Genomic DNA, 17,883 nt, shown 5'->3' with positions numbered 1-17,883 from the left:
GGTGGTAGTGGTAGGAGTAGTGCTGGGAGTGGTAGTAGCAGTAGTGGTTGTTGATGGGGTGGTAGTAGTGGTAGGAGTAGTGCTGGGAGTGGTAGTAGCAGTAGTGGTTGTTGATGGGGTGGTAGTAGTGGTAGGAGTAGTGCTGGGAGTGGTAGTAGCAGTAATTGTTGTTGATTGGGTGGTGGTAGTGGTGGTTGGAGTTGTGCTGGGAGTGGTAGTAGCAATAGGTGTTGTTGATGGGGTGATGGTGGTAGTGGTAGGAGTAGTGCTGGGAGTGGTAGTAGCAGTAGGGGTTGTTGATGGGGTGGTAGTAGTGGTAGGAGTAGTGCTGGGAGTGGTTGTAGCAGTAGAGGTTGTTGATGGGGTGGTAGTGGTAGGAGTAGTGCTAGGAGTGGTAGTAACACTAGAGGTTGTTGATGGGGTGGTGGTAGTGGTAGGAGTAGTGCTGGGAGTGGTAGTAGCAGTAGAGGTTGTTGATGGGGTGGTGGTAGTGATAGTAGTGCTGGGAGTGGTAGTAGCAATAGGGGTTGTAGATGGGGTGGTGGTAGTGGTAGCAGAAGTGCTGGTAGTGGTGGTAGCAGTAGACGATGTAAAAGGTGTTTTGATTTTGCTGGGGATGGTAGTAGCCAGAGAGGTTGTTGATGGGGTGGTGGTAGTGGTAGGAGTAGTGCTTGGAGTGGTAGTAGCATTAGGGGTTGTTGATGGGGTGGTGGTAGTGGTAGAAGTAGTGCTTGGAGTGGTAGTAGCAATAGGGGTTGTTGATGGAGTGGTGGTAGTGGTAGGAGTAGTGCTGGAAGTGGTAGTAGCAGTAGGGGTCGTTGATGATGTGGTTGTGGTGGTTGGAGTTGTGCTGGGAGTGGTAGTAGCAGTAGAGGTTGTTGATGGGGTGGTGGTGGTGGTTGGAGTTGTGCTGGGAGTGGTAGTAGCAGTAAAGGTTGTTGATGGGGTGGTGGTGGTGGTTGGAGTTGTGCTGGGAGTGGTAGTAGCAGTAGAGGTTGTTGATGGGGTGGTGGTAGTGGTAGGAGTAGTGCTGGGAGTGGTAGTAGCAATAGGGGTTGTTGATGGAGTGGTGGTAGTGGTAGGAGTAGTGCTGGGAGTGGTAGTAGCAGTAGAGGTTATTGATGGGGTGGTGGTAGTGGTAGGTGTAGTGCTGGGAGTGGTAGTAGCAGTAGAGGTTGTTGATGGGGTAGTGGTAGTGGTAGGAGTAGTGCTGGGAGTGGTAGTAGCACTAGAGGTTGTTGAAGGGGTGGTAGTCGTAGGAGTAGTGCTGGGAGTGGTAGTAGCAGTAGGGGTTGTTGATGGGGTGGTGGTGGTGGTTGGAGTAGTGCTGGAAGTGGTAGTAGCAGTAGAGGTTGTTGATGGGGTGGTGGTTGTGGTAGGAGTAGTGCTTGGGGTGGTAGTAGCAGTAGGGGTTGTTGCTGATGTGGTTGTGGTGGTTGGAGTTGTGCTAGGAGTGGTAGAAGCAGTAGAGGTTGTTGATGGGGTGGTGGTAGTGGTAGGAGTAGTGCTGATAGTGGTGGTAGCAGTAGACGATGTAAAAGGTGTTTTGATTTTGCCGGGGATGGTAGTAGCAGTAGAGGTTGTTGATGGGGTGGTGGTTGTGGTAGGAGTAGTGCTTGGGGTGGTAGTAGCAGTAGGGGTTGTTGATGGGGTGGTGGTAGTGGTAGGAGTAGTGCTGGGAGTGGTAGTAGCAGTAGGGGTTGTTGATGGGGTGGTGGTAGTGGTAGGAGTAGTGCTGGGAGTGGTAGTAGCACTAGAGGTTGTTGAAGGGGTGGTAGTCGTAGGAGTAGTGCTGGGAGTGGTAGTAGCAGTAGGGGTTGTTGATGGGGTGGTGGTAGTGATAGTAGTGCTGGGAGTGGTAGTAGCAGTAGGGGTTGTTGAAGGGGTGGTAGTCGTAGGAGTAGTGCTGGGAGTGGTAGTAGCAGTAGGGGTTGTTGATGGGGTGGTGGTAGTGGTAGGAGTAGTGCTGGGAGTGGTAGTAGCACTAGAGGTTGTTGAAGGGGTGGTAGTCGTAGGAGTAGTGCTGGGAGTGGTAGTAGCAGTAGGGGTTGTTGATGGGGTGGTGGTAGTGATAGTAGTGCTGGGAGTGGTTGTAGCAGTAGGGGTTGTTGATGGGGTGGTGGTAGTGGTAGGAGTAGTGCTGGGAGTGGTAGTAGCAGTAGGGGTTGTTGATGTGGTTGTGGTGGTAGGAATAGTGCTAGGAGTGGTAGTAGCAGTAGGGGTTGTTGTTGGGGTGGTGGTGGTGGTAGGAGTAGTGCTGGGAGTGGTAGTAGCAGTAGGGGTTGTTGATGGAGTGGTGGTAGTGGTAGGAGTAGTGCTTGGAGTGGTAGTAGCAGTAGAGGTTGTTGATGGGGTGGTGGTAGTGGTAGGAGTAGTGCTGGGAGTGGTAGTAGCAGTAGGGGTTGTTGATGGGGTGGTGGTAGTGGTTGGAGTGGTGCTGGGAGTGGTCGTAGCAGTAGAGGTTGTTGATGGGGTGGTGGTAGTGGTAGGAGTAGTGCTGGGAGTGGTAGTAGCAGTAGGGGTTGTTGATGATGTGGTTGTGGTGGTAGGAATAGTGCTAGGAGTGGTAGTAGCAGTAGGGGTTGTTGATGGGGTGGTGGTGGTGGTTGGAGTGGTGCTGGGAGTGGTCGTAGCAGTAGAGGTTGTTGATGGGGTGGTGGTAGTGGTAGTAGCAGTAGGGGTTGTTGATGATGTGGTTGTGGTGGTAGGAATAGTGCTAGGAGTGGTAGTAGCAGTAGGGGTTGTTGTTGGGGTGGTGGTAGTGGTAGGAGTTGTGCTGGGAGTGATAGTAGCAGTAGAAGTTGTTGATGGGGTGGTAGTGGTAGGAGTAGTGCTGGGAGTGGTAGTAGCAGTAGGGGTTGTTGATGGGGTGGTAGTGGTAGGAGTAGTGCTTGGAGTGGTAGTAGCAGTAGAGGTTGTTGATGGGGTGGTGGTTGTGGTTGGAGTTGTGCTGGGAGTGATAGTAGCAGTAGAAGTTGTTGATGGGGTGGTAGTGGTAGGAGTAGTGCTGGGAGTGGTAGTAGCAGTAGGGGTTGTTGATGGGGTGGTGGTAGTGATAGTAGTGCTGGGAGTGGTAGTAGAAGTAGGGGTTGTTGATGGGGTGGTGGTAGTGGTAGGAGTAGTTCTGGGAGTGGTAGTAGCAGTAGGGGTTGTTGTTGGGGTGGTGGTTGTGGTAGGAATAGTGCTAGGAGTGGTAGTAGCAGTAGGGGTTGTTGTTGGGGTGGTGGTTGTGGTAGGAGTAGTGCTGGGAGTGGTAGTAGCAGTAGGGGTTGTTGATCGGGTGGTGGTTGTGGTAGGAGTAGTGCTTGGAGTGGTAGTAGCAGTAGAGGTTGTTGATGGGGTGGTGGTAGTGGTAGGAGTAATTCTGGGAGTGGTAGTAGCAGTAGGGGTTGTTGTTGGGGTGGTGGTTGTGGTAGGAGTAGTGCTGGGAGTGGTAGTAGCAGTAGGGTTTGTTGATGGGGTGGTGGTAGTGATAGTAGTGCTGGGAGTGGTAGTAGCAGTAGGGGTTGTTGATGGGGTGGTGGTAGTGGTAGGAGTAGTTCTGGGAGTGGTAGTAGCAGTAGGGGTTGTTGTTGGGGTGGTGGTTGTGGTAGGAATAGTGCTAGGAGTGGTAGTAGCAGTAGGGGTTGTTGTTGGGGTGGTGGTTGTGGTAGGAGTAGTGCTGGGAGTGGTAGTAGCAGTAGGGGTTGTTGATGGGGTGGTGGTTGTGGTAGGAGTAGTGCTGGGAGTGGTGGTAGCAGTAGGGGTTGTTGATGGGGTGGTGGTAGTGGTAGGAGTAGTGCTAGGAGTGGTAGTAGCAGTAGGGGTTGTTGTTGGGGTGGTGGTTGTGGTAGGAGTAGTGCTGGGAGTGGTAGTAGCAGTAGGGGTTGTTGATGGGGTGGTAGTAGTGGTAGGAGTAGTGCTGGGAGTGGTAGTAGCAGTAGGGGTTGTTGATGGGGTGGTGGTAGTGGTAGGAGTAGTGCTGGGAGTGGTAGTAGCAGTAGGGGTTGTTGATGGGGTGGTGGTAGTGGTAGGAGTAGTGCTTGGAGTGGTAGTAGCAGTAGAGGTTGTTGATGGGGTGGTGGTAGTGGTAGGAGTAGTGCTGGGAGTGGTAGTAGCAGTAGGGGTTGTTGATGGGGTGGTGGTAGTGGTAGGAGTAGTGCTGGGAGTGGTAGTAGCAGTAGGGGTTGTTGATGGGGTGGTGGTGGTGGTTGGAGTTGTGCTGGAAGTGGTAGTAGCAGTAGGGGTTGTTGATGGGGTGGTGGTAGTGGTAGGAGTAGTGATGGGAGTGGTAGTAGCAGTAGAGGTTGTTGCTGGGGTGGTACTGGTAGGAGTTGTGCTGGGAGTGGTAGTAGCACTAGAGGTTGTTGATGGGGTGGTGGTAGTGGTAGGAGTAGTTCTGGGAGTGGTAGTAGCAGTAGGGGTTGTTGTTGGGGTGGTGGTTTTGGTAGGAATAGTGCTAGGAGTGGTAGTAGCAGTAGGGGTTGTTGTTGGGGTGGTGGTTGTGGTAGGAGTAGTGCTGGGAGTGGTAGTAGCAGTAGGGGTTGTTGATGGGGTGGTAGTAGTGGTAGGAGTAGTGCTTGGGGTGGTAGTAGCAGTAGAGGTTGTTGATGGGGTAGTGGTAGTGGTAGGAGTAGTGCTGGGAGTGGTAGTAGCAGTAGGGGTTGTTGATGGGGTGGTGGTAGTGGTAGGAGTAGTGCTGGGAGTGGTAGTAGCAGTAGGGGTTGTTGATGGGGTGGTGGTAGTGATAGTAGTGCTGGGAGTGGTTGTAGCAGTAGAGGTTGTTGATGGGGTGGTGGTAGTGGTAGGAGTAGTGCTTGGAGTGGTAGTAGCAATAGGGGTTGTTGATGGGGTGGTGGTAGTGATAGTAGTGCTGGGAGTGGTAGTAGCAGTAGGGGTTGTTGTTGGGGTGGTGGTTTTGGTAGGAATAGTGCTAGGAGTGGTAGTAGCAGTAGGGGTTGTTGTTGGGGTGGTGGTTGTGGTAGGAGTAGTGCTGGGAGTGGTAGTAGCAGTAGGGGTTGTTGATGGGGTGGTGGTAGTGGTAGGAGTAGTTCTGGGAGTGGTAGTAGCAGTAGGGGTTGTTGTTGGGGTGGTGGTTGTGGTAGGAATAGTGCTAGGAGTGGTAGTAGCAGTAGGGGTTGTTGATGGGGTGGTGGTGGTGGTTGGAGTTGTGCTGGAAGTGGTAGTAGCAATAGGGGTTGTTGATGGGGTGGTGGTAGTGGTAGGAGTAGTGCTGGGAGTGGTAGTAGCAGTAGGGGTTGTTGATGGGGTGGTGGTGGTGGTTGGAGTAGTGCTGGGAGTGGTAGTAGCACTAGAGGTTGTTGAAGGGGTGGTAGTCATAGGAGTAGTGCTGGGAGTGGTAGTAGCAGTAGGGGTTGTTGATGGGGTGGTGGTAGTGATAGTAGTGCTGGGACTGGTTGTAGCAGTAGAGGTTGTTGATGGGGTGGTGGTAGTGGTAGGAGTAGTGCTTGGAGTGGTAGTAGCAATAGGGGTTGTTGATGGGGTGGTGGTAGTGATAGTAGTGCTGGGAGTGGTAGTAGCAGTAGGGGTTGTTGATGGGGTGGTGGTAGTGGTAGGAGTAGTTCTGGGAGTGGTAGTAGCAGTAGGGGTTGTTGTTGGGGTGGTGGTTGTGGTAGGAATAGTGCTAGGAGTGGTAGTAGCAGTAGGGGTTGTTGATGGGGTGGTGGTAGTGGTAGGAGTAGTGCTGGGAGTGGTAGTAGCAGTAGGGGTTGTTGATGGGGTGGTAGTAGTGGTAGGAGTAGTGCTGGGAGTGGTAGTAGCAGTAGGGGTTGTTGATGGGGTGGTGGTAGTGATAGTAGTGCTGGGAGTGGTTGTAGCAGTAGAGGTTGTTGATGGGGTGGTGGTAGTGGTAGGAGTAGTGCTTGGAGTGGTAGTAGCAATAGGGGTTGTTGATGGGGTGGTGGTAGTGATAGTAGTGCTGGGAGTGGTTGTAGCAGTAGAGGTTGTTGATGGGGTGGTGGTAGTGGTAGGAGTAGTGCTTGGAGTGGTAGTAGCAATAGGGGTTGTTGATGGGGTGGTGGTAGTGATAGTAGTGCTGGGAGTGGTAGTAGCAGTAGGGGTTGTTGTTGGGGTGGTGGTTTTGGTAGGAATAGTGCTAGGAGTGGTAGTAGCAGTAGGGGTTGTTGTTGGGGTGGTGGTTGTGGTAGGAGTAGTGCTGGGAGTGGTAGTAGCAGTAGGGGTTGTTGATGGGGTGGTGGTAGTGGTAGGAGTAGTTCTGGGAGTGGTAGTAGCAGTAGGGGTTGTTGTTGGGGTGGTGGTTGTGGTAGGAATAGTGCTAGGAGTGGTAGTAGCAGTAGGGGTTGTTGATGGGGTGGTGGTGGTGGTTGGAGTTGTGCTGGAAGTGGTAGTAGCAATAGGGGTTGTTGATGGGGTGGTGGTAGTGGTAGGAGTAGTGCTGGGAGTGGTAGTAGCAGTAGGGGTTGTTGATGGGGTGGTGGTGGTGGTTGGAGTAGTGCTGGGAGTGGTAGTAGAAGTAGGGGTTGTTGATGGGGTGGTGGTAGTGATAGTAGTGCTGGGAGTGGTAGTAGCAGTAGGGGTTGTTGATGGGGTGGTGGTAGTGGTAGGAGTAGTGCTGGGAGTGGTAGTAGCAGTAGGGGTTGTTGATGGGGTGGTGGTGGTGGTTGGAGTTGTGCTGGAAGTGGTAGTAGCAGTAGGGGTTGTTGATGGGGTGGTGGTAGTGGTAGGAGTAGTGCTGGGAGTGGTAGTAGCAGTAGGGGTTGTTGATGGGGTGGTGGTAGTGATAGTAGTGCTGGGAGTGGTAGTAGCAGTAGGGGTTGTTGATGGGGTGGTGGTAGTGGTAGGAATAGTGCTGGGAGTGGTAGTAGCAGTAGGTGTTGTTGATGGGGTGGTGGTAGTGGTAGGAGTAGTGCTGGGAGTGGTAGTAGCAGTAGGGGTTGTTGATGGGGTAGTGGTAGTGGTAGGAGTAGTGCTGGGAGTGGTAGTAGCACTAGAAGTTGAAGTGGTGGTAGTCGTAGGAGTAGTGCTGGGAGTGGTAGTAGCACTAGAGGTTGTTGATGGGGTGGTGGTGGTTGTTGGAGTTGTGCTGGGAATGGTAGTAGCAGTAGGTGTTGTTGATGGGGTGGTGGTAGTGGTAGGAGTAGTGCTGGGAGTGGTAGTAGCAGTAGGGGTTGTTGATGGGCTGGTGGTAGTGGTAGGAGTAGTGCTTGGAGTGGTAGTAGCAGTAGAGGTTGTTGATGGGGTGGTGGTAGTGGTAGGAGTAGTGCTGGGAGTGGTAGTAGCAGTAGGGGTTGTTGATGGGGTGGTGGTAGTGGTAGGAGTAGTGCTGGGAGAGGTAGTAGCAGTAGGGGTTGTTGATGGGCTGGTGGTAGTGGTAGGAGTAGTGCTTGGAGTGGTAGTAGAAGTAGAGGTTGTTGATGGGGTGGTGGTAGTGGTAGGAGTAGTGCTGGGAGTGGTAGTAGCAGTAGGGGTTGTTGATGGGGTGGTGGTAGTGGTAGGAGTAGTGCTGGGAGTGGTAGTAGCAGTAGAGGTTGTTGATGGGGTGGTGGTAGTGGTAGGAGTAGTTCTGGGAGTGGTAGTAGCAGTAGGGGTTGTTGTTGGGGTGGTGGTTGTGGTAGGAATAGTGCTAGGAGTGGTAGTAGCAGTAGGGGTTGTTGTTGGGGTGGTGGTTGTGGTAGGAGTAGTGCTGGGAGTGGTAGTAGCAGTAGGGGTTGTTGATGGGGTGGTGGTAGTGGTAGGAGTAGTGCTAGGAGCAGTAGTAGCAGTAGGGGTGGTTGATGGGGTGGTGGTTGTGGTTGGAGTTGTGCTGGGAGTGATAGTAGCAGTAGAAGTTGTTGATGGGGTGGTAGTGGTAGGAGTAGTGCTGGGAGTGGTAGTAGCAGTAGGGGTTGTTGATGGGGTGGTGGTAGTGATAGTAGTGCTGGGAGTGGTAGTAGCAGTAGGGGTTGTTGATGGGGTGGTGGTAGTGATAGTAGTGCTGGGAGTGGTAGTAGCAGTAGAGGTTGTTGATGGGGTGGTGGTAGTGGTAGGAGTAGTGCTAGGAGCGGTAGTAGCAGTAGGGGTTGTTGATGGGGTGGTGGTTGTGGTTGGAGTTGTGCTGGGAGTGATAGTAGCAGTAGAAGTTGTTGATGGGGTGGTAGTGGTAGGAGTAGTGCTGGGAGTGGTAGTAGCAGTAGGGGTTGTTGATGGGGTGGTGGTAGTGATAGTAGTGCTGGGAGTGGTAGTAGCAGTAGGGGTTGTTGATGGGGTGGTGGTAGTGGTAGGAGTAGTGCTGGGAGTGGTAGTAGCAGTAGGGGTTGTTGAAGGGGTGGTGGTGGTGGTTGGAGTTGTGCTGGAAGTGGTAGTAGCAGTAGTGGTTGTTGATGGGGTGGTGGTAGTGGTAGGAGTAGTGCTGGGAGTGGTAGTAGCAGTAGGGGTTGTTGATGGGGTGGTGGTAGTGATAGTAGTGCTGGGAGTGGTAGTAGCAGTAGGGGTTGTTGATGGGGTGGTGGTAGTGGTAGGAATAGTGCTGGGAGTGGTAGTAGCAGTAGGTGTTGTTGATGGGGTGGTGGTAGTGGTAGGAGTAGTGCTGGCAGTGGTAGTAGCAGTAGGGGTTGTTGATGGGGTATTGGTAGTGGTAGGAGTAGTGCTGGGAGTGGTAGTAGCACTAGAAGCTGAAGTGGTGGTAGTCGTAGGAGTAGTGCTGGGAGTGGTAGTAGCACTAGAGGTTGTTGATGGGGTGGTGGTAGTGGTAGGAGTAGTGCTAGGAGCAGTAGTAGCAGTAGGGGTGGTTGATGGGGTGGTGGTTGTGGTTGGAGTTGTGCTGGGAGTGATAGTAGCAGTAGAAGTTGTTGATGGGGTGGTAGTGGTAGGAGTAGTGCTGGGAGTGGTAGTAGCAGTAGGGGTTGTTGATGGGGTGGTGGTAGTGATAGTAGTGCTGGGAGTGGTAGTAGCAGTAGGGGTTGTTGATGGGGTGGTGGTAGTGATAGTAGTGCTGGGAGTGGTAGTAGCAGTAGGGGTTGTTGATGGGGTGGTGGTAGTGGTAGGAGTAGTGCTGGGAGTGGTAGTAGCAGTAGGGGTTGTTGATGGGGTGGTGGTGGTGGTTGGAGTTGTGCTGGAAGTGGTAGTAGCAGTAGGGGTTGTTGATGGGGTGGTGGTAGTGGTAGGAGTAGTGCTGGGAGTGGTAGTAGCAGTAGGGGTTGTTGATGGGGTGGTGGTAGTAATAGTAGTGCTGGGAGTGGTAGTAGCAGTAGGGGTTGTTGATGGGGTGGTGGTTGTGGTTGGAGTTGTGCTGGGAGTGATAGTAGCAGTAGAAGTTGTTGATGGGGTGGTAGTGGTAGGAGTAGTGCTGGGAGTGGTAGTAGCAGTAGGGGTTGTTGATGGGGTGGTGGTAGTGATAGTAGTGCTGGGAGTGGTAGTAGCAGTAGGGGTTGTTGATGGGGTGGTGGTAGTGGTAGGAGTAGTGCTGGGAGTGGTAGTAGCAGTAGGGGTTGTTGAAGGGGTGGTGGTGGTGGTTGGAGTTGTGCTGGAAGTGGTAGTAGCAGTAGTGGTTGTTGATGGGGTGGTGGTAGTGGTAGGAGTAGTGCTGGGAGTGGTAGTAGCAGTAGGGGTTGTTGATGGGGTGGTGGTAGTGATAGTGGTGCTGGGAGTGGTAGTAGCAGTAGGGGTTGTTGATGGGGTGGTGGTAGTAATAGTAGTGCTGGGAGTGGTAGTAGCAGTAGGGGTTGTTGATGGGGTGGTAGTAGTGGTAGGAGTAGTGCTGGGAGTGGTAGTAGCACTAGAGGTTGTTGAAGGGGTGGTAGTGGTAGGAGTAGTGCTGGGAGTGGTAGTAGCAGTAGGGGTTGTTGATGGGGTATTGGTAGTGGTAGGAGTAGTGCTGGGAGTGGTAGTAGCACTAGAAGCTGAAGTGGTGGTAGTCGTAGGAGTAGTGCTGGGAGTGGTAGTAGCACTAGAGGTTGTTGATGGGGTGGTGGTAGTGGTAGGAGTAGTGCTAGGAGCAGTAGTAGCAGTAGGGGTGGTTGATGGGGTGGTGGTTGTGGTTGGAGTTGTGCTGGGAGTGATAGTAGCAGTAGAAGTTGTTGATGGGGTGGTAGTGGTAGGAGTAGTGCTGGGAGTGGTAGTAGCAGTAGGGGTTGTTGATGGGGTGGTGGTAGTGATAGTAGTGCTGGGAGTGGTAGTAGCAGTAGGGGTTGTTGATGGGGTGGTGGTAGTGATAGTAGTGCTGGGAGTGGTAGTAGCAGTAGGGGTTGTTGATGGGGTGGTGGTAGTGGTAGGAGTAGTGCTGGGAGTGGTAGTAGCAGTAGGGGTTGTTGATGGGGTGGTGGTGGTGGTTGGAGTTGTGCTGGAAGTGGTAGTAGCAGTAGGGGTTGTTGATGGGGTGGTGGTAGTGGTAGGAGTAGTGCTGGGAGTGGTAGTAGCAGTAGGGGTTGTTGATGGGGTGGTGGTAGTAATAGTAGTGCTGGGAGTGGTAGTAGCAGTAGGGGTTGTTGATGGGGTGGTGGTAGTGATAGTAGTGCTGGGAGTGGTAGTAGCAGTAGGGGTTGTTGATGGGGTGGTGGTAGTGGTAGGAGTAGTGCTGGGAGTGGTAGTAGCAGTAGGGGTTGTTGATGGGGTGGTGGTGGTGGTTGGAGTTGTGCTGGAAGTGGTAGTAGCAGTAGGGGTTGTTGATGGGGTGGTGGTAGTGGTAGGAGTAGTGCTGGGAGTGGTAGTAGCAGTAGGGGTTGTTGATGGGGTGGTGGTAGTAATAGTAGTGCTGGGAGTGGTAGTAGCAGTAGGGGTTGTTGATGGGGTGGTGGTTGTGGTTGGAGTTGTGCTGGGAGTGATAGTAGCAGTAGAAGTTGTTGATGGGGTGGTAGTGGTAGGAGTAGTGCTGGGAGTGGTAGTAGCAGTAGGGGTTGTTGATGGGGTGGTGGTAGTGATAGTAGTGCTGGGAGTGGTAGTAGCAGTAGGGGTTGTTGATGGGGTGGTGGTAGTGGTAGGAGTAGTGCTGGGAGTGGTAGTAGCAGTAGGGGTTGTTGAAGGGGTGGTGGTGGTGGTTGGAGTTGTGCTGGAAGTGGTAGTAGCAGTAGTGGTTGTTGATGGGGTGGTGGTAGTGGTAGGAGTAGTGCTGGGAGTGGTAGTAGCAGTAGGGGTTGTTGATGGGGTGGTGGTAGTGATAGTGGTGCTGGGAGTGGTAGTAGCAGTAGGGGTTGTTGATGGGGTGGTGGTAGTAATAGTAGTGCTGGGAGTGGTAGTAGCAGTAGGGGTTGTTGATGGGGTGGTAGTAGTGGTAGGAGTAGTGCTGGGAGTGGTAGTAGCACTAGAGGTTGTTGAAGGGGTGGTAGTCGTAGGAGTAGTGCTGGGAGTGGTAGTAGCAGTAGGGGTTGTTGATGGGGTGGTGGTAGTGATAGTAGTGCTGGGAGTGGTAGTAGCAGTAGGTGTTGTTGATGGGGTGGTGGTAGTGGTAGGAGTAGTGCTGGGAGTGGTAGTAGCAGTAGGGGTTGTTGATGGGGTATTGGTAGGGGTAGGAGTAGTGCTGGGAGTGGTAGTAGCACTAGAAGCTGAAGTGGTGGTAGTCGTAGGAGTAGTGCTGGGAGTGGTAGTAGCACTAGAGGTTGTTGATGGGGTGGTGGTAGTGGTAGGAGTAGTGCTAGGAGCAGTAGTAGCAGTAGGGGTGGTTGATGGGGTGGTGGTTGTGGTTGGAGTTGTGCTGGGAGTGATAGTAGCAGTAGAAGTTGTTGATGGGGTGGTAGTGGTAGGAGTAGTGCTGGGAGTGGTAGTAGCAGTAGGGGTTGTTGATGGGGTGGTGGTAGTGATAGTAGTGCTGGGAGTGGTAGTAGCAGTAGGGGTTGTTGATGGGGTGGTGGTAGTGATAGTAGTGCTGGGAGTGGTAGTAGCAGTAGGGGTTGTTGATGGGGTGGTGGTAGTGGTAGGAGTAGTGCTGGGAGTGGTAGTAGCAGTAGGGGTTGTTGATGGGGTGGTGGTGGTGGTTGGAGTTGTGCTGGAAGTGGTAGTAGCAGTAGGGGTTGTTGATGGGCTGGTGGTAGTGGTAGGAGTAGTGCTGGGAGTGGTAGTAGCAGTAGGGGTTGTTGATGGGGTGGTGGTAGTGATAGTAGTGCTGGGAGTGGTAGTAGCAGTAGGGGTTGTTGATGGGGTGGTGGTAGTGGTAGGAATAGTGCTGGGAGTGGTAGTAGCAGTAGGTGTTGTTGATAGGGTGGTGGTAGTGGTAGGAGTAGTGCTGGGAGTGGTAGTAGCAGTAGGGGTTGTTGATGGGGTAGTGGTAGTGGTAGGAGTAGTGCTGGGAGTGGTAGTAGCACTAGAAGTTGAAGTGGTGGTAGTCGTAGGAGTAGTGCTGGGAGTGGTAGTAGCACTAGAGGTTGTTGATGGGGTGGTGGTGGTTGTTGGAGTTGTGCTGGGAATGGTAGTAGCAGTAGGTGTTGTTGATGGGGTGGTGGTAGTGATAGTAGTGCTGGGAGTGGTAGTAGCAGTAGGGGTTGTTGATGGGGTGGTGGTAGTGGTAGGAATAGTGCTGGGAGTGGTAGTAGCAGTAGGTGTTGTTGATAGGGTGGTGGTAGTGGTAGGAGTAGTGCTGGGAGTGGTAGTAGCAGTAGGGGTTGTTGATGGGGTAGTGGTAGTGGTAGGAGTAGTGCTGGGAGTGGTAGTAGCACTAGAAGCTGAAGTGGTGGTAGTCGTAGGAGTAGTGCTGGGAGTGGTAGTAGCACTAGAGGTTGTTGATGGGGTGGTGGTAGTGGTAGGAGTAGTGCTAGGAGCAGTAGTAGCAGTAGGGGTGGTTGATGGGGTGGTGGTTGTGGTTGGAGTTGTGCTGGGAGTGATAGTAGCAGTAGAAGTTGTTGATGGGGTGGTAGTGGTAGGAGTAGTGCTGGGAGTGGTAGTAGCAGTAGGGGTTGTTGATGGGGTGGTGGTAGTGATAGTAGTGCTGGGAGTGGTAGTAGCAGTAGGGGTTGTTGATGGGGTGGTGGTAGTGATAGTAGTGCTGGGAGTGGTAGTAGCAGTAGGGGTTGTTGATGGGGTGGTGGTAGTGGTAGGAGTAGTGCTGGGAGTGGTAGTAGCAGTAAGGGTTGTTGATGGGGTGGTGGTGGTGGTTGGAGTTGTGCTGGAAGTGGTAGTAGCAGTAGGGGTTGTTGATGGGGTGGTGGTAGTGGTAGGAGTAGTGCTGGGAGTGGTAGTAGCAGTAGGGGTTGTTGATGGGGTGGTGGTAGTAATAGTAGTGCTGGGAGTGGTAGTAGCAGTAGGGGTTGTTGATGGGGTGGTGGTTGTGGTTGGAGTTGTGCTGGGAGTGATAGTAGCAGTAGAAGTTGTTGATGGGGTGGTAGTGGTAGGAGTAGTGCTGGGAGTGGTAGTAGCAGTAGGGGTTGTTGATGGGGTGGTGGTAGTGATAGTAGTGCTGGGAGTGGTAGTAGCAGTAGGGGTTGTTGATGGGGTGGTGGTAGTGGTAGGAGTAGTGCTGGGAGTGGTAGTAGCAGTAGGGGTTGTTGAAGGGGTGGTGGTGGTGGTTGGAGTTGTGCTGGAAGTGGTAGTAGCAGTAGTGGTTGTTGATGGGGTGGTGGTAGTGGTAGGAGTAGTGCTGGGAGTGGTAGTAGCAGTAGGGGTTGTTGATGGGGTGGTGGTAGTGATAGTGGTGCTGGGAGTGGTAGTAGCAGTAGGGGTTGTTGATGGGGTGGTGGTAGTGGTAGGAATAGTGCTGGGAGTGGTAGTAGCAGTAGGTGTTGTTGATGGGGTGGTGGTAGTGGTAGGAGTAGTGCTGGGAGTGGTAGTAGCAGTAGGGGTTGTTGATGGGGTATTGGTAGTGGTAGGAGTAGTGCTGGGAGTGGTAGTAGCACTAGAAGCTGAAGTGGTGGTAGTCGTAGGAGTAGTGCTGGGAGTGGTAGTAGCACTAGAGGTTGTTGATGGGGTGGTGGTAGTGGTAGGAGTAGTGCTAGGAGCAGTAGTAGCAGTAGGGGTGGTTGATGGGGTGGTGGTTGTGGTTGGAGTTGTGCTGGGAGTGATAGTAGCAGTAGAAGTTGTTGATGGGGTGGTAGTGGTAGGAGTAGTGCTGGGAGTGGTAGTAGCAGTAGGGGTTGTTGATGGGGTGGTGGTAGTGATAGTAGTGCTGGGAGTGGTAGTAGCAGTAGGGGTTGTTGATGGGGTGGTGGTAGTGATAGTAGTGCTGGGAGTGGTAGTAGCAGTAGGGGTTGTTGATGGGGTGGTGGTAGTGGTAGGAGTAGTGCTGGGAGTGGTAGTAGCAGTAGGGGTTGTTGATGGGGTGGTGGTGGTGGTTGGAGTTGTGCTGGAAGTGGTAGTAGCAGTAGGGGTTGTTGATGGGCTGGTGGTAGTGGTAGGAGTAGTGCTGGGAGTGGTAGTAGCAGTAGGGGTTGTTGATGGGGTGGTGGTAGTGATAGTAGTGCTGGGAGTGGTAGTAGCAGTAGGGGTTGTTGATGGGGTGGTGGTAGTGGTAGGAATAGTGCTGGGAGTGGTAGTAGCAGTAGGTGTTGTTGATAGGGTGGTGGTAGTGGTAGGAGTAGTGCTGGGAGTGGTAGTAGCAGTAGGGGTTGTTGATGGGGTAGTGGTAGTGGTAGGAGTAGTGCTGGGAGTGGTAGTAGCACTAGAAGTTGAAGTGGTGGTAGTCGTAGGAGTAGTGCTGGGAGTGGTAGTAGCACTAGAGGTTGTTGATGGGGTGGTGGTGGTTGTTGGAGTTGTGCTGGGAATGGTAGTAGCAGTAGGTGTTGTTGATGGGGTGGTGGTAGTGGTAGGAGTAGTGCTGGGAGTGGTAGTAGCAGTAGGGGTTGTTGATGGGGTGGTGGTAGTGGTAGGAGTAGTGCTAGGAGCGGTAGTAGCAGTAGGGGTTGTTGATGGGGTGGTGGTTGTGGTTGGAGTTGTGCTGGGAGTGATAGTAGCAGTAGAAGTTGTTGATGGGGTGGTAGTGGTAGGAGTAGTGCTGGGAGTGGTAGTAGCAGTAGGGGTTGTTGATGGGGTGGTGGTAGTGATAGTAGTGCTGGGAGTGGTAGTAGCAGTAGGGGTTGTTGATGGGGTGGTGGTAGTGGTAGGAGTAGTGCTGGGAGTGGTAGTAGCAGTAGGGGTTGTTGATGGGGTGGTGGTAGTGGTAGGCGTAGTGCTGGGAGTGGTAGTAGCAGTAGAGGTTGTTGATGGGGTGGTGGTAGTGGTAGGAGTAGTGCTGGGAGTGGTAGTAGCAGTAGGGGTTGTTGTTGGTGTGGTGGTTGTGGTAGGAATAGTGCTGGGAGTGGTAGTAGCAGTAGGGGTTGTTGATGTGGTAGTGGTAGTGGTAGGAGTAGTGCTGGGAGTGGTAGTAGCAGTAGGGGTTGTTGATGGCGTGGTGGTGGTGGTTGGAGTTGTGCTGGAAGTGGTAGTAGCAGTAGGGGTTGTTGATGGGGTGGTGGTAGTGGTAGGAGTAGTGCTTGGAGTGGTAGTAGCAGTAGAGGTTGTTGATGGGGTGGTGGTAGTGGTAGGAGTAGTGCTGGGAGTGGTAGTAGCAGTAGGGGTTGTTGATGTGGTAGTGGTAGTGGTAGGAGTAGTGCTGGGAGTGGTAGTAGCAGTAGGGGTTGTTGATGGCGTGGTGGTAGTGATAGTAGTGCTGGGAGTGGTAGTAGCAGTAGGGGTTGTTGATGGGGTGGTGGTAGTGGTAGGAATAGTGCTAGGAGTGGTAGTAGCAGTAAGGGTTGTTGTTGGGGTGGTGGTTGTGGTAGGAGTAGTGCTGGGAGTGGTAGTAGTAGTAGGGGTTGTTGATTGGGTGGTGGTAGTGGTAGAAGTAGTGCTGGGAGTGGTAGAAGCAGTAGGGGTTGTTGATGGGGTGGTGGTAGTGGTAGGAGTAGTGCTTGGAGTGGTAGTAGCAGTAGGGGTTGTTGATGGGGTGGTGGTAGTGGTAGGAGTAGTGATGGGAGTGGTAGTAGCAGTAGAGGTTGTTGCTGGGGTGGTACTGGTAGGAGTAGTGCTGGGAGTGGTAGTAGCACTAGAGGTTGTTGATGGGGTGGTGGTAGTGGTAGGAGTAGTGCTGGGAGTGGTAGTAGCAGTAGGGGTTTTTGATGGGGTAGTGGTAGTGGTTGGAGTAGTGCTGGGAGTGGTAGTAGCACTAGAAGTTGTTGAAGTGGTGGTAGTCGTAGGAGTAGTGCTGGGAGTGGTAGTAGCACTAGAGGTTGTTGATGGGGTGGTGGTGGTTGTTGGAGTTGTGCTGGGAGTGGTAGTAGCTTTAGGGGTTGTTGATGGGGTGGTGGTAGTGGTAGGAGTAGTGCTTGGAGTGGTAGTAGCAGTAGGGGTTGTTGATGGGGTGGTGGTAGTGGTAGGAGTTGTGCTTATAGTGGTTGTAGAAGTAGAGGTTGTTGATGGGGTGGTGGTAGTGGTAGGAGTTGTGCTTAGAGTGGTAGTAGCAGTAGGGGTTGTTGATGGGGTGGTGGTAGTGGTAGGAGTAGTGCTGATAGTGGTGGTAGCAGTAGACGATGTAAAAGGTGTTTTGATTTTGCCGGGGATGGTAGTAGCAGTAGAGGTTGTTGATGGGGTGGTGGTAGTGGTAGGAGTAGTGCTGGGAGTGGTAGTAGCAGTAGAGGTTGTTGATGGGGTGGTGGTAGTGGTAGGAGTAGTGCTGGGAGTGGTAGTAGCAGTAGAGGTTGTTGATGGGGTGGTGGTAGTGGTAGGAGTAGTTCTGGGAGTGGTAGTAGCAGTAGGGGTTGTTGTTGGGGTGGTGGTTGTGGTAGGAATAGTGCTAGGAGTGGTAGTAGCAGTAGAGGTTGTTGATGGAGTGGTGGTAGTGGTAGGAGTAGTGCTGGGAGTGGTAGTAGCAGTAGGGGTTGTTGTTGGGGTGGTAGTAGTGGTAGGAGTAGTGCTGGGAGTGGTAGTAGCACTAGAGGTTGTTGAAGGGGTGGTAGTCGTAGGAGTAGTGCTGGGAGTGGTAGTAGCAGTAGGGGTTGTTGATGGGGTGGTTGTAGTGATAGTAGTGCTGGGAGTGGTAGTAGCAGTAGGGGTTGTGGATGGGGTGGTGGTAGTGGTAGGAGTAGTGCTTGGAGTGGTAGTAGCAGTAGAGGTTGTTGATGGGGTGGTAGTAGTGGTAGGAGTAGTGCTGGGAGTGGTAGTAGCAGTAGGGGTTGTTGGTGGGGTGGTAGTAGTGGTAGGAGTAGTGCTGGGAGTGGTAGTAGCACTAGGGGTTGTTGATGGGGTGGTGGTGGTGGTTGGAGTTGTGCTGTAAGTGGTAGTAGCAGTAGGGGTTGTTGATGGGGTGGTGGTAGTGGTAGGAGTAGTGCTGGGAGTGGTAGTTGCAGTAGGGGTTGTTGATGGGGTGGTGGTAGTGGTGGGAGTAGTGCTTGGAGTGGTAGTAGCAGTAGAGGTTGTTGATGGGGTGGTAGTAGTGGTAGGAGTAGTGCTTAGAGTGGTAGTAGCAGTAGAGGTTGTTGATGGGGTGGTGGTAGTGGTAGGAGTAGTGCTGGGAGTGGTAGTAGCAGTAGGGGTTGTTGATGGGGTGGTGGTAGTGGTAGGAGTAGTGCTGGGAGTGGTAGTAGCAGTAGAGGTTGTTGATGGGGTGGTGGTAGTGGTAGGAGTAGTGCTAGGAGCGGTAGTAGCAGTAGGGGTTGTTGATGGGGTGGTGGTTGTGGTTGGAGTTGTGCTGGGAGTGATAGTAGCAGTAGAAGTTGTTGATGGGGTGGTAGTGGTAGGAGTAGTGCTGGGAGTGGTAGTAGCAGTAGGGGTTGTTGATGGGGTGGTGGTAGTGATAGTAGTGCTGGGAGTGGTAGTAGCAGTAGGGGTTGTTGATGGGGTGGTGGTAGTGGTAGGAGTAGTTCTGGGAGTGGTAGTAGCAGTAGGGGTTGTTGTTGGGGTGCTGGTTGTGGTAGGAATAGTGCTAGGAGTGGTAGTAGCAGTAGGGGTTGTTGTTGGGGTGGTGGTTGTGGTAGGAGTAGTGCTGGGAGTGGTAGTAGCAGTAGGGGTTGTTGATGGGGTGGTAGTAGTGGTAGGAGTAGTGCTGGGAGTGGT

General features: G+C 52.9%; 1 protein-coding gene across 1 annotated transcript in view; it reads right to left on the bottom strand.

Annotated features, from left to right (window-relative positions):
• Window positions 1-385: 385 nt before the first annotated feature.
• Window positions 386-17,883, bottom strand: part of LOC143484591 (uncharacterized) — a 32,756-nt gene continuing 15,258 nt past the window's right edge. Inside the window, exons 6-11 of the mRNA XM_076983401.1 lie at window positions 16,764-16,801; window positions 12,589-15,997; window positions 12,231-12,265; window positions 10,044-11,272; window positions 1,228-9,836; window positions 386-403 (exon numbers count right to left, since the gene is read on the bottom strand). Coding sequence (XP_076839516.1) covers window positions 386-403; window positions 1,228-9,836; window positions 10,044-11,272; window positions 12,231-12,265; window positions 12,589-15,997; window positions 16,764-16,801 — 13,338 coding nt within the window. The remainder of the gene's footprint in view (window positions 404-1,227; window positions 9,837-10,043; window positions 11,273-12,230; window positions 12,266-12,588; window positions 15,998-16,763; window positions 16,802-17,883) is intronic.

This window comes from Brachyhypopomus gauderio, chromosome 20 (assembly GCF_052324685.1).
Source record: "Brachyhypopomus gauderio isolate BG-103 chromosome 20, BGAUD_0.2, whole genome shotgun sequence".
Taxonomy (NCBI): Eukaryota; Metazoa; Chordata; class Actinopteri; order Gymnotiformes; family Hypopomidae; genus Brachyhypopomus; species Brachyhypopomus gauderio.
This window is presented reverse-complemented; position numbering and strand designations above follow the sequence as displayed.